The 14,645-nt window shown below is 40.7% G+C and overlaps 1 protein-coding gene across 1 annotated transcript in view; it reads left to right on the plus strand.

Moving 5' to 3' along the window:
- The window catches only part of GALNT17 (polypeptide N-acetylgalactosaminyltransferase 17), a 486,325-nt gene that overhangs the window by 221,555 nt on the left and 250,125 nt on the right, over nt 1-14,645 (plus strand). The window contains exon 3 of the mRNA XM_006155012.2: nt 3,431-3,597. Coding sequence (XP_006155074.1) covers nt 3,431-3,597 — 167 coding nt within the window. The remainder of the gene's footprint in view (nt 1-3,430; nt 3,598-14,645) is intronic.

Below are 14,645 nucleotides of genomic sequence, written 5' to 3' on the forward strand. Positions count from 1 at the left end.
GGAAAGTGAGCGAGACGTTAAGATAGCTTTCGTGCTGACAGTCTTCTTTCAGACAAAGGATTGTTTATTGCTTGCTGACTAGTTATTGAAAGGAAATTTGTGATTTCTGGGACCCAGATGGAGTTTGTGTTGCTGGAAGATGCACACAACACCCCTAACTGTGGATTGTGAGGTATTTTGCAGTTCATGTCCCATGCCATCCTTTCCGTCCTCCCCAGGTGTATTTCAAATGTAGAATCTATTCTTTTATCCTCACAAACTTCCAGACTACTCTCCAGCCAGTTACATGGCTTTTGCTGTTAAGGATGCCTACTGGGATGCGGGAAACGTGTCTAGTTTGGTATGTTCCATTATATAGAGATAGGGCTGGAAGTCAAGCTCTGAACTGGCTACTTCCTTCTGGGATCTATGTGCCCTGCAGGGGCCATTGCTAGGCCACCCAGAGAGTGCCCTGTGTGCCACTCTGGCCCTGAGCACCTTTCACTCCTTCAGCTTTTCTAGAGCAGGGTAATGAGGGAGGGAGTTTCTTTTCTGCCTGTGCCCATCTGCTCTGGCAGATACTATACAGTTTTTCTCAGGGTCATTAGACCTCAGTGGGAATCAATTCAGCATCTTCTCCTAGGAGCAAGAGCCATATCTCTGTGCATTCTCTACCTTGCAGTGTCTGGGAATCCTCTCTCCCTCTTTGTACCCATCCACTCCTAGCTCTCTTCTCACGCTCTTCTGCTGCCCTGGCAGGCACTGACCTGTTTGAAAGTAGTATCTACAGCGATCATTGCCCAAGTCTGTTCCTTACAGAAGTTGCTTTAAGCTTCAGTTGTCCAGCTTTCCCTCTATCAAGGATTTTCTGAGCATCTTCTATATATCAGGCAGATTTTTTCCCCTAAAGACAGAATATACCTCTCTAGCTATAAGATCAGCAAAAATAATGCCAATTTTAATAATAATAGTTACTATATTCATATTGTCTACCATTGAGTAAACCCAGTTCTTTCCCAAACATTCCTACACACTTCCCAGGATTAAGAGAGACCTGAGACTTGACACCAGGCACAGGAAAGGGGAATTGTTAGCTGGGAAAGGTTAGAGACCTGGACCCTTACTGGGAAAGGTTCTGGGTAGGTTCTAGGAAGTTATATGAAGGTTATGGATTGAGCGAAAGTTCTAGAAGCCTGGCCTATTGTTGTTGGGGATGTACAAAAGGAAATGGAGGAATTGGAGGGAGAATGGAGGGAACAACTAGTTAGATTGGATCCTTTTATTAGTTTAGTTAGTACATTACATTTTAATAGGGCTCTGAAAGGATATATCTCACTTGATCCCTTCAGGAGCTGTTAAGTGAGGTTAGGATTATTCTGATAGTTTTATAGATAAAGAAACTGAGGTGTAGAGAGATGTGGGCAGTGCCCCTGGGTAACAGGTCCAGTGCATGGTGGACCACTCCTTGCATCTGGAATCCACCATGATTTATCGAATGGCCACCTTGACCCATGAAAAGACAGGATTAAGGACTCCAGACTCAGAGGGGTGCTTTGTTTCCCACTTCAACAGGGGGAGCTGCCTGTCCCAGCTAAGAGGCTTGACTTACAGCTCTATCCTTGATTGCAGCACGATCCCTTTGTCTATGGGTGTAGCAGAGAGTGTTGGTACCATACAATCTCCTTTTTTTCTTCTCAACTTCAAAGGTCAGCTAAACAAAGGACTAAGGAAATCAGCCTCAGGAATAAGCGCAGAGTAGATGGGTGGTTCCATGTGTACTCACATGCACAGGCCAATGAGTAATTGGCTGAGAGGGGGAAGCTGCCAGACTACCAGGTCTAGGATGAATGCTGTCCTCTGGTTGAGGGATCCCTGAGGAACCTTCTGAGGTGCCCTCATACCCTGGATCACCACACAGTAAATGAGATGATTCCCACCAACTGCTTTGGATCCTGTCAATAACCATTCTAATCTCCATGGCAGCCCCCAGAAGTGGATCTATAGCAATGTGGTAAAAATGAAGCTGCATGATCAATGAATCCTTGGACAGTCTCCTCCAGGAGACATAAATGCATATTGTAACAAAACTTTACTTTCTTCTGAAAATTGCCTACATGATTAATATGGCCCGCCACAACCCAAGCTGTTCAGCATGAAAAACAGCCATATTTCTTGCTCCCTCTTCAGCCGGCTTCCTTCACTCCATCCCCTCGTCTGTTTTATTTTTGTTGCTGTTTTTCTCCTGAACAGAACATCTATACATTGTGTAATCTCATTCAAAGAGAAGAAGGCATTAAAATGTGTGTTTCTCAGTACTCCATCCCCCATTGTTGCTGTTTGGTATTTCCAATGTGGCTTAGACTAAACATCAAATAAAATTCTCTAATGCTGCCTGGACTGAGTCCTGGCACTTTTGTGACTGAGCAATGCAGAGCATCTTCCCCCAGGTATTAAATCACCTGCTACATCATCTGGGGCTGCAGTGAGGGCCAGAGCTCTGTGCTCTGAGTCCAGCCTGGATGAAAAAGATTCTTCCCTTTAATCTCTGTCTTCAGGCATGTTAAGGTTGCTGGAAGGGAGAGATTTCAGCAGGTAGTCCTGTATCTTTCCCCCCAGGAGAATCTAGGAAGTCTAAGGAGAGCCAGGGTGTGTTAGGCAGCACGCTCCCACAGGCAGAGCATCCCCTTCCTTGATGATAATTGTTGGCACATGTGCTTTATTTTCTCTTCTACAATGCCAGCTCCTTTGTGAGAAAACAGGGATCTCTAGTGGGTTCAGTAGGTGTCTTGGTTTGGTCTTCTCCATAGGCAGACCCTGAAACAAAAATTCAAGTGCAAGTAGTTTATTTGGGAGGTGAAGAGAGCACCAGTGGGGAAATAGGATATGAGACTAGGAATGGATGATAACCCCAGAGTGTGTGTAATGAAAATTGTGACTGTGGGTGCTAGGGGCTTAACCCCTGGGGGGATTTTTGAGTTGACCTGTCCAGGGACGAGAGAACTGTGTTTGCACATCAACTTCTAATGGTATTTAAAGGGGAGCTTCTGGGATTGTGTGGTTACTGTGGTGGTGGCAAAATAGACTCTAGACAAGGCAGTGCGAGTGCTGGGAGTCAGGAGTTGGACAAGTGTACAACAAAAAAAGACTAAGGGAAATGTGGGAGGCAAGTAGGTTCTACAGGTAGATATAGGCAGGTGTGTGCCTGAAATTGGTGCTTTCCCTTTCTTTGGGGGTGGTAAATTTGGGAGAAATGGGGCTGGATCCTTTAATGCTGTCCTACTATGGCTTCATTCTTATGTCTTTGTTAAGGAAAGGCTAAGAGTATACCAGTGATTCATGTCCTGGAAGGACCCTAAGGAGGATGGGGCTGAGATCTTTTCCATGTTCAGCCGTAGTGCATGTGCCTTCATCCTTCCAGTGACTCTGCTTTTCTCTTTCTCTTCTTCCTCAGATGTAAGGAGCTCAAGTACTCCAAGGAGCTGCCGCAGATATCCATTATATTCATCTTTGTGAATGAGGCTCTGTCGGTGATCCTGCGGTCAGTCCACAGTGCTGTCAATCACACGCCAACACATCTGCTGAAGGAGATCATTCTTGTGGATGACAACAGTGATGAAGGTATGGGGGTGGCTGACCTGCTCATATGGACACAATGTCAGCAGGAGGAAAATACCCCTTTCATTCCCGCATGAGCCACAGTGTCTGTGTCTCCTGGTCCTTAGCACATAACTGGGAATGGAGGATGCTGTAGGCAAACACTGCTTTATTATTCCTCAAATCTTTGAGGACTCCTAAGAATAAATTACTGGTCATAGATGTAGATTGAGTTCCCTTTTTATGTTACTTAGAGTAGATAATGGTGAAGGGTTGCACTCCTCCCCTAATTCCTACCTCATCTCTCATTTCCATGATCCTTTGCCAAGGCTAAAGAAAAATAAAATTCTATCCCACGTTGTGGAGACTGCTCATCTTATATCAGAATTTCCCTCTGGGGCACTGTCCCACAAGACTATAGGTAGAAATGAGTGGGGTGTGTAGGTCTTTGGTAATTCAGCTCCACTAGGAATGATGGCTTAATTAAAAATATAAAACAAACAAATAATAGATGATGATAACAAAACTTCTTGGAGGTCTGTGGAGGCTATTGGATGAAGATACGCTATGAAATGTGATGAGAGCTGGTATTGATAATTGTGCCTTTGCATTGATTCAGAGCCTACCACCTTCACTGTGCTCACTGTAGGGAGAAACCCTCACAGGCTCATGGCATGGAAGAAAGCCAGCAAGCGAGTGTGTCTGAAGTCTTTTCTTCTGAACTATTATTAGGGAACTGAAGAGAGCACCAGTGGGAAAGTGGGACAGTAAGACTAGTAATAGATACCCCTAAAGTGTACCCCTAAAGAACTCATCCCTGGATTCAGAGTAAGCTAAACCCATTGCTTTCAGAGTCCTGAGCAGAGAGATTATACTGCAAACTGCTTTTGGTCAGGAAGGGGGCATGGAGGAGGCAGCATCATGGGCCTTGTTTATTGTGTGATTATCTTTTGGAGCATAAGGATGATCTTCTCATATTTAAGCAGACTGGGAGCTGCCTCTTCATAATTGCCTGACTGTTCTACAGGGCTCTAGTGTATCCTGACCCAGCAATAGGCCTTCTCCTGGATCTCTGGTTTGTTTGTTTGTTTGCTTTTATTGTTGGTTTTTGTTTTTTAAAGTTTATTTTATGTCTTACTTTCATGAGAGAGAGAGAGAGAATGACAAGCATTCTCAACCGGGTTTCACTCTGTGGTCCTCTCCCCAGTTTTCCCAGCCAGCCAGGATCACGGCACATGTGTACGTACTCAGCATAAACAGGTCAATGTAGAAATTGAAACCTATGGCTTCTAGAGTTGCAGAACATGGTGTTCTGTGCCGCCGTGGTTGGACCATTCAGGAGCTTTGGTTTTTAAGGGCTTGACATTTGGTGGACTTTTGCTGTCCTTATTTTTCTCCCTTTACCATTGGCAATTTCATTATCTTATTCTTCATTATCTTCTTCTAAACCTAACATTGATATTCTTCTTGCAAAGATTACATTTTTTTAAAAAACTTTTGTCCTAGGGTAAGTGTGCTTGCCAGAGAGAGAGAGAGAGCGAGTGAGAGAGAGAGAGAGAAACAAAGGGAAAGGTGTGGCCTCCCCCCTGGAGGGGAGGCCACACCTTAGTCCCTTTTCTTCCATTGTCCTTTCAGGATATGGGGCACACATGCATACATGCCCATCATGTTTTATAAACCACCAGGTCTGTGATGTAAACCAAGCAGTAAGCATGTGGTATCCAATTGCGTTAACAACTATACTGCCTAACTGGCCTGAGGATCATGTTTATTTCAGTTTCTAGAAGCTTCTAAGTCATACACTGAAGTCTGTCTCCTTGGCATGGCTTATAGCTTCCTTTTCTGCAGCCCCTCTGTGTATACACCATGGATCCCTGGCTATAGAAGTGCTTCTATGCCCCTCTTAAAAAACTGACTGTTCCTGGTGTCACAGTCATCTGTTGGCTAAGGCCTACTTATTTCCCAGTGTCTCCTACATGTCACTTCCTTGAGGAAGGCTTTGCTAACATCTCAGGCCCTTGTCCTGTGCTAACTCAGCATCTTGCTGCCTGCCATAGCACTTATTAACACAGGATGTTTCTATGTCTTGGTGACTGGATTCCCATACTCAGTGAGACTTTGCTTCCCTGGGCCTGACTAATAGTGGATCCCAGGGTAGTCTCATTTACCAGAGGAGGGATAGGGGAGCTGCAAAAGGCTGGTAAAGGGCAGGCAGGGGCTTGTGGGGAAGTAGCTGGAGGTGGTACAGAGAATAGCTAGAAGACTCAGAAATGAGAGTGAATTGGGAGAGGACTCAGTGCTGGTGGTGCTCCATCCCTTAAGGATACTTCTGTGGAGCCAACCAGAGGAGAGGAATGGAAGGCTGAGGCAGCTCTAGCTCCTCCATGAGAGCAGGGATCTCTGTATAGTATTAGACACATAGTAGGCTCACTAGGTGTCTCAGTTTGGATTCCCCAAGAAGCAGACCTTGAAAGGAAGACTGGGGTGCAAAAAGTTTATTTCAGAGTTGAAGGGTGCAATAGGGGAGTGGGACAGTAAGGCTAGGAAGAGACAGCACCTCCTAAACTGGGCAACAGAGGCTTGATCTCACCTCTAGGATAAGTCGCACCCTTCAGAATTAACCTTCTCCAGGGTGAGGGAGCTGGGGCATTTATACACTGTTAGCCTCAGGTGCTTTAGCATCAGAGTCTCCTAGAGCCCTACCCTGGAGGAAGTTCTGCTTCAGGAGGTCTGGGGTAGTGCTGAGAATTTGTGATTCTCCCAAGCTACTGGTGATGTTGATGCTGCTACAATAAAGACCCCATTTTGAAGACCACTGGATTAGGGCCGGCTCAATGGTACAGTGATAGTGGTCTGCTCAAGTGATTCTAGATCTATACAGCAGATCTTAGATTTGGTTCCCCAGTTGCCCTGTATACTCTGGTGAAGAAGGTTGGATGGAGTGAGATCATAGTGTGAGATCCTGTTCGGGGTGTCTTTCTATTTCTCTCTCACACTCTCATAAAAGAAAAAGACTTAAAAAGAAAACCACTGGGTGAAACAACCAAACATTGAGCCTGGCCTGCAAATATTATTTCAGTGGTTCACAGTTCAGGCCCAAATGGAGGTGTTTAGTGGGGAGGAGATATTTAGTTTGTTCACGATGAAGTTAATTTCTGTGTATCCTCCTTCCTCTCCCCAAATACCTAGGGAGTCAGGAGTTGACTATATTGACACCATTTCCCTCTTTTCATTTTATGGTTCTACTCTCAATATTTTCTCTAGGTCAGAAATGCCTTCTCTTTAACTAGAAGAAAAATTTAATATTTTAAAACCTTATTGAGATTTTCTTTGTAACTAGTATTATTGAGTTTTGTAAATGTTCTGTATTGACTTGAAAAGACCCACACACACCGTAATCATGGAATTGAATTCCTGCCAGACATCAATTTTGTGTATTTAGATAGACTATGAGTCTATTTTCTTAAGACTTTTTGATAAATGGTGTTTTAAAACCTCCTCCTGCAATGACTATTCCTTCCTGTGTTCCTAATAATATTTGATTTCTGTATCTGTTGTCAGTTTCTTTGGCAGCTATAGATTTGTATCTGTATGCTTTCCTTCTGAGCAGTGGTTATTACCATTATGTAATGCTCTCTTTATCTTAAAAGCATACCTCTTTTTTTGTCCTGAATGTAGTTCTTCTTACATTAATATTGTTATTCCTGCTTACCTTCTGTTCAAGTTTGATTAAAACATTTTTTCAGCCTTTTAGGTTTTTTTTTTCCTGATCTGAAAAGTAATGCATGCTCTCTGTAGGAAAATTTGAATATATCAAAAAGCAAATATAATTGGTAAAAAACAAACACCAAGGAGACTAACTTGAGGCAACTGCTCATTTGCTGATATCTTAGCCTTTTTTTAATGCACATTTTACATAGTTAAGATCATATAGTATAAACAAGTTAATGTTCTGCTTTATTCCCCGAAGTGTAAAGCATAATCAGTGCTCTTTTTATTTAAAAAGCTCTGCAAATATCATTTGTTTGAAAAGAATCATTTATTTAATTTTATTTATTAATTATTATCATTTAATTTGCTATAGGGTACACACACTTCCCAGAGAGAGACAAAGCTGGGGTGAGGTGGTAGTGCTGAGAAAGCAAGCCACCACATCTAGGACTTGAACCAGTGCCTTCACTGCTCCATGACCTGCTGGTCCCAAAATATCATCTTAATTGAGGGCAGATAGTCTTCTGTCCTATTATACTATGTCCTGGTCAAGACAGCCTAAGTGAATGGGTGGATAAAACTGGTTGATTTGGAAGCAGCCTGCATAGGAAAAGTGGGGTTGTAGTCTTTCCCTTATTAAGATGTTTTATTTTCATTTGAAGCCATTTGTTTCCTTCAGCTTAAATACCGACATTGGCCCACGGTAAGCCCAATAAATATGCAATTCTTTGTACTCTGAGCATCAAACTGAAATCAATCAGGCAAAATTTGCCAGCAATCACTTCTCACTGATTCCAGTGGGCACTTCCTTTCCTGATTGTCTTTGGCCTTTTGGTCACTTCTGATGCTGTCCACGTGTTTCTTCTTCTGAGGCCCTGACACGACTCTGCTCTGATTTTCCATTAGCCTCCCTTTGGTGGCTGCTCTTCCTTCCTTTCCCCTGGTATCACTCTTGATTCTCAGCAACAGGACACACTGGGCAGTCTCCTCTGCTGTGTATGTTCTGATGGTTCCCAATCCACCATCCCAGCCCAGAATACTCTCTACTGAGCTCCAAACCCACATGTCCTCTGTCTCTTAGATGGTTACCCAGGGTCCTTCTGAGATTAGAGCTCAATTGGTCCAGAAGCTCACCTATTATTCTCCTCTTACCCTCAGAAACCTGCTTGTCATCCCTCATTTCCTATCTCGGTGCTGGGTTTTACCTTCTACCCAGTTATCTTATTATCAGACTGGAACTCTTTATACTCTTCTTCCTTCCTCTCCTACCATTATCTAGTAAGTTCCTCTTGAGTGTGACCCCATATACTCATATCCCCAGTCACTGGGGCTTTGTTCAGGCCTTTAGCATTTTTGTCTTCATCTTTGTTTGGGAGGGTTGGGATATTCAGATGCACAGAGTTAAATGGGTCCTAATTCATGACATGCCCTGTCATTAGTCCATGCATGTTCTTAATTGACATTACATAAAATACAACATTATAAAGTGTACAGTTCAGTGACTTTTAATACAATCCCAATGTTTTGTACCTATTATCACCATCTAATTCTAAAACATTTCCTTCACCCCCAAAAGAAACCCTGAGCCCGTGAGCAGTCTCTCCCAACTTGCTCCCTGACCCTATCCCCTGTCAAATTTCATGTAGTATCTGACTCTGAATTTGCCTATTAGCATTTGATAATAAATGAAATTTATAACATGTGGCCTTCTTTATCTGGTATCTTTCACTTAACATAATGTCTCAAGGTTCGTCCACGTGGCATCTACCAGTGCTTCATTCCTTTTATGGTTGAATAATATTCCATTTTATGAATGATATACATTTTATTTATCCATTAATCAGTTGATGGATATTTGAGTTGATTGGACTTTTGGGCTATTAGGAATAATAGTGCTATGAGCATTCACATATAAGGTTTTGTGTGGATATTTTCAGTTTTCTTGGGTAGGTATCTAGGAGTGGGATTTTGGGGTCATATGATAATACTATGGTTAACAATGAGAACTGCTGACTGTTTTCATAGTACCTGTGCCATTTTATACTAACACCAGTAATGTATGAGGGCTCCAATTTCTTTACATCCTTGATAACACTTGCCTTTTTTTTATTTTAAATTTATTTACCCATCCAAGAGGGTGCAGGGTGGTATCTTGTAGTTATCATTTGCCTTTCCATAATGACTAATTTTCTTGAGTATCTTTCATATGCTTGCTTGCCATTAGTCTATCTTTTCTGGAGAAATGTCTGCTTAAGTACTTTGTCCATTTTTAAAATGGATTATTTGTCTTCTTATTATTGACTTGTGAATATTTTTGAGAGATTTTTGTCATAGGGCACATGGACTCCCCAGAGAGACAGAAAGACAGAAGGCAAGAAATCACCCTTAAAGGGGGATGACCATGCTGCAATCCCTTTTCCTCCATTCTCCTCTTAGGATTTTGGACACATACATACATATGCACCCAGGATGAGTTTCAAGCCACTGGGTCAAACTGAAGTCAAACATGTGGGAGTCCAGCACCTCAACAACTACACTAGCTGTTGGCCCCCAGAAATACTTTTTATATTTGTTGAGTCCTCACCCTTATCAAAGCTATACTGCAAATATTCCTTTCAAATATATTTGCTGATATAGTCTCCCATCCTGTTGGTGACCTTTTCACATTTTGGTAGTGTCCTTTGATGCACAAATGTTTTTAACTTTTCCTAATTTGCTAGAAGGCATATGCATTTGCCAGAGAGCACAGAGAGATAAAGAGAGGAAAAACGTACCCCTGAAGTGGGACATCGTGATGCCAAAATTCTTTTGTTTCCATTTCTTCATCTTCCTGATATTTTGGATACATACACACATATACCTAGCATGTTTTTCAAGTCAAGGAGGTCGGATTCAAACTTCATGTTCAGCCATTTAGGATTCAGCTCTTTTAATCACTATGCAATGGGGCCCAGCTCAAAAGTTTTTAATTTTGATAGTCTAGTTTGTCTATTTTCCCGTAGGGTGCTTAAACTTTGGGTGTCACTTAAGAAACTGTTGTCTAACCCAAAGTCACACAAATTTATATCTGTTTTCTTCTAAGACTTTTATAGTTTTGACTCTTACATTTAGGTCTTCATTCATTGTGAGTTAATTCTTGTATATGGTTTGAGGAAGGGTTCAATTTAAAAAGTATTATTATTATTGCATAAATATATGCAATCATTCACTACCTTTGTTGGAGAGGCTGTTGTTTTTGTTTTTGTTTTTTTTTACCCCTATTAAATGGTTATGGCACTCTCATCCAAAGTCAACTGACTATATATATGAGGGGTTATCTTAGAACTCTCCATCCTGTTTCACTGATATATGTCTGTCCTCATGCCAGTATCGCACTGTCTCCCTAACCACTGACTGTCTATAATCACACTTAAGAGGTAATCAAGAGCAGACAATAAAGCTCACCAGACATCTGTGGACATCTGAGGAAAGCTTCCAACTTTGAAAGATAAAAGCTAAACAACAAAGAGAAAAAACAACAACAACAAACAACAACATGTGAAAACAAACTATATAGGCAGAAAAACATAAAAACAAAACAAAAAAGATACTAGTAACTAGTAATGATATTACTTCCATTAAACAAAGACAATACAATACAAGAAGAAATTTTCAGAGAAGAAAATCACTTGGCAGTCATGACAGAAATTTTAAAAACTGAATAGAAGAGGAAAAAGATAAAGTTGAAGGAAGAATAAAGAAAGCAGAGCAAAAAAAAGATTAGATAGCAGAAAAATATTATTAATCTTTGTCTTCTTTGCTGTTATGATGAGTGAAAATGGGGTATCATTTTTAAATTATATATATTTTTTATTATTAATGATGAACACTTTCTTACATGCTTAACTTTATTTCTTTCTTAGGGATTTCTCTGTTCATCACTTTTTAAATATTTATGTAATTTTATTTATTATTATCATTGTTAAATTTTGACTGGAGAGACAGAGAGAGAGAGAGAGAAAGCAAGTCACTAGGTCTGGGACTTGAACCACGGTTAGCCATATGGGAGTCCAGCACCTTAACCGCTGCACTACCTGCTGGTCCATGTTCATGACTCTTTGTTCCTTTTCTTTTTTTGTTTGCTATAGAGCACATGTACTCACCAGAGAGAGACAGAGAGAGAAGTAGAAAGTGAGAAATCACACCCTCCTACCCCAGAGGAAATTGCTACACTGGAATCCCATCTCTTACATCCTCCTCTTAAGGTTTTGGGCATACACACACATGGCTCAGTGTGATTTTCAAATTGCTGGATCAAAGACTCGAATTGCATAGTCAGCCATGTGGGATCCAGCCACCTTAACCTCCATACCACCTACTGGCCTCATTCCTTTTTCTTTTGAGAACTTTATCTTTGCATTTTTGATCCATAAGAACTTTTTATGTATTAAATAAATTCCTTTTACATTCACATTTCTTTCAACATCTGCTTTTTAGTTTAATTTGTTTATATTATTTTTAACAAGCATAAATTTTACATGTCAAATCAGTCTTTTCTTTTAATAATGTCCTAAGAAAGTTATTCATTATCTCTAGACTGCACAAATATTCATGTATACTTTTATAGGTAAAGGCTTCCTGACAAAATAAATTCCAGATTAAATATTTACATATAATCTGTGACAGTTTTAGATTTGGAAACACTGAGGTTGAATCACTTGATGGCTGACTGATTGCGAAGAAAGGAGACAAAGAAGACTCAAGTGACAGATAGAAATTGGTGTCTCTTATTAAGAAAGGGTATGCTTCTAGCTGTGGTGGTGCAGCAGTCATGTAACGCTCTGCGATGTTGACGTCAGAGGAGAGGGTCCCAGATTTGTGTCCCAAGGTCTCCTTGTACACACTACCTGCATATCTTTTATCCTGATTGGCCAAAGCTGGGATGAATCACAGTGTGAAGTCCCTGTTGGAGATCCCTTCCACAATCAATCTTTCTCTTGAAATAAATGAATAAATAAATATTTAAAATAAATACTTAATATTTTATTATATTTTATTATTATTTATAAATGCTATATTATTTATTTTAAAGACCTTTTTAATTTAATTTTACTTATCAATTTTATGATTATTTATTTGACCAGAGAGAGACAGAAAGAGAGAAAGTGAGAAAGCAAGCTACCAGGTCCGGGACTCAAACTGTGGTTGACCTTGTGGGAGTCCAGCATCTTAATCGCCATGCCATCTGCCAGCCCCAGTGTTTATTTATTTTAAAGAATGAAAATGTGGTAGGAATAGCAGGTTTGGGAAAGAGATTGAGTTCTGGTTTTGGAGTTTAAGTTTCAACTTCCTGTGGATATTTACTCTTTCTTGAAAATTCAGATTAAGTATAACTTCACCCATTGAATTTTCCTTAAAATAATACAAGAAGCTCCTTTGTTTCTATCATTACTATTCTCTATCCTCTAAGTCTTACCAATAATTTTAAACTTTAAAAAATTTCTTTCACTACATTTTGCTCTAAAGCAATAATAACATGTGGAGGAAAAAATGGAATTAAATCCTGGTCCAAACTTCTGCTGTGTGATTTTGGCCAAGGCACTTAACTTTCCTGATCTTGAGTAAATTGGGGTAATAGTAGTTTTCACAAAGGGTTTCATTGTGAGTTTTAGAAGTAAAATTTGTAAAGCACATGTACAATCCCCCAATACCATTATAAAGAAGGTTACCACTGAGTGTTTCCATATTATTTTATTTATTGGCTCGAGCTCATTCATCAACATTCAACTTCTGTGTCATCCACACTGGGAAGCCCTCCCAGATTTCCCAGGTGTGGCCAAGTGGGGGTTGTTTGGTTCTGCTCCCTGACACCAGTGTGTAGTGTGGCACAACAATTACCATGCTGTGCTGAACTTGTTTATTGCCACATCTCTAAACTGTAAGGCGCTTGATGGCAAGTATGATACCTTCTTCTGTGCTACATTCCCAGGACCCAGCACACTGCTTCATTGTAGTTATTGCTCAACATGTTCACTTCAACTACATGTGTGCAGTGATTTTTCCCCCATATTCTCTGGTATCATTCTGGAAGTTTTTGCATTTGGCATTGTTGTATGTATGTTGGCTTCAATGCTATAGTTATTTTGGCTTGGGTCTCAGAAACAACCTATCTCTAGAAACCATTTGATTTTCATGGTGATATGGACAGTTATATGTATTGTCACTGATCTTTACCTGTAGAACAAGTACATCTGATCAACCTCTTCTCTTGGTTGGTTGTGTTCAAAGGTTGAAAGCAGGATGGCTCAGTTTAGAAAACTTTTTTTGAGTGGAAGGTTATACCCTCTGGACTTTCAAAAGGGATTTTTGAGAAGAAGCCATGCTGGCATTGTTTGCTTTTCTTCTTGGTTTATAATTACAGAGATAGGAGAAATCTTGTGTTTGGGGGAGATAACATTCTTCCTGTGTTGCTGAGGCTCTGAGTGAAATAGCCAAGAGACAGCTTGTTATCACACAGCTACATGCTTGGCCAGGCTCTCTTTATTTGAACATCACCTGCCTTTTCCCCCTGTCTGTAAAGAGCCTTCCTAATCAGAAATAATTCTTGTTTTTGCCCCAAACCAGATCACTGCAGTGTGACAGCATTTGCCCTGTGGGTCTGTAATCACAACTAGGTTGTGCATTTACATTTCTCTTTGTGTATTTTTAGGCCTTGGGGAGGAGGAGAGGATGAGACTGAGAATGTATATCTTTACATAAGAGATAGCGTGAGAACCATGGCTAAAGCCTCATATCCTAATTGGCTTTAAAAAACAACACAACCCTTTTTAGTTTGTAATAATTATAGATTCACAGCAAGTTGAAGAGATATATAAGTAGGACTGTGTAGTCTTCAACTCAGTTTCCCCAAATGGTAACATCTTGCAAAACTCTAGTACACTTCTATGGTTTGGGTAATAGTTTATTTCCCAAATTTGTTTTAGAATTTGGTCCCTAGTATCATGGCATTGGGAGGTGGTAAGACCTTTAAGAGGTGAGGCCTTTTGGGTAATGATTTGATCATGGAGGCATCCCTCACATGAATGGATCAATGGTGGACCAAGGAGTTCTGGCTCTTAAGAGAAAAGGTTCATTTTTGTGAGGATGGGTTGTTATTAAGGGAAAATAGGTGCACCCAGATCTGTCTGTCTTTCTGTCTCTCTGTATATTTCTCTCTCTTGCTGCATGTACATGCCATCCTTCTGTGACATAACTGGCTGGATGTATGTGGACATTGTAGCCATCAGAACCATGAGTCAGGTAGACCTCTATTCTTTGTTTGTTTGTTTGCTTGCTACAGGGTACATGCATGAGAGAGAGAGAGAGAGAGAGAGAGAGAGAGA

The sequence above is a fragment of the Tupaia chinensis genome, unplaced genomic scaffold (genome assembly GCF_000334495.1).
Source record: "Tupaia chinensis unplaced genomic scaffold, TupChi_1.0 Scaffold000429_1, whole genome shotgun sequence".
NCBI classification, from domain to species: Eukaryota; Metazoa; Chordata; class Mammalia; order Scandentia; family Tupaiidae; genus Tupaia; species Tupaia belangeri.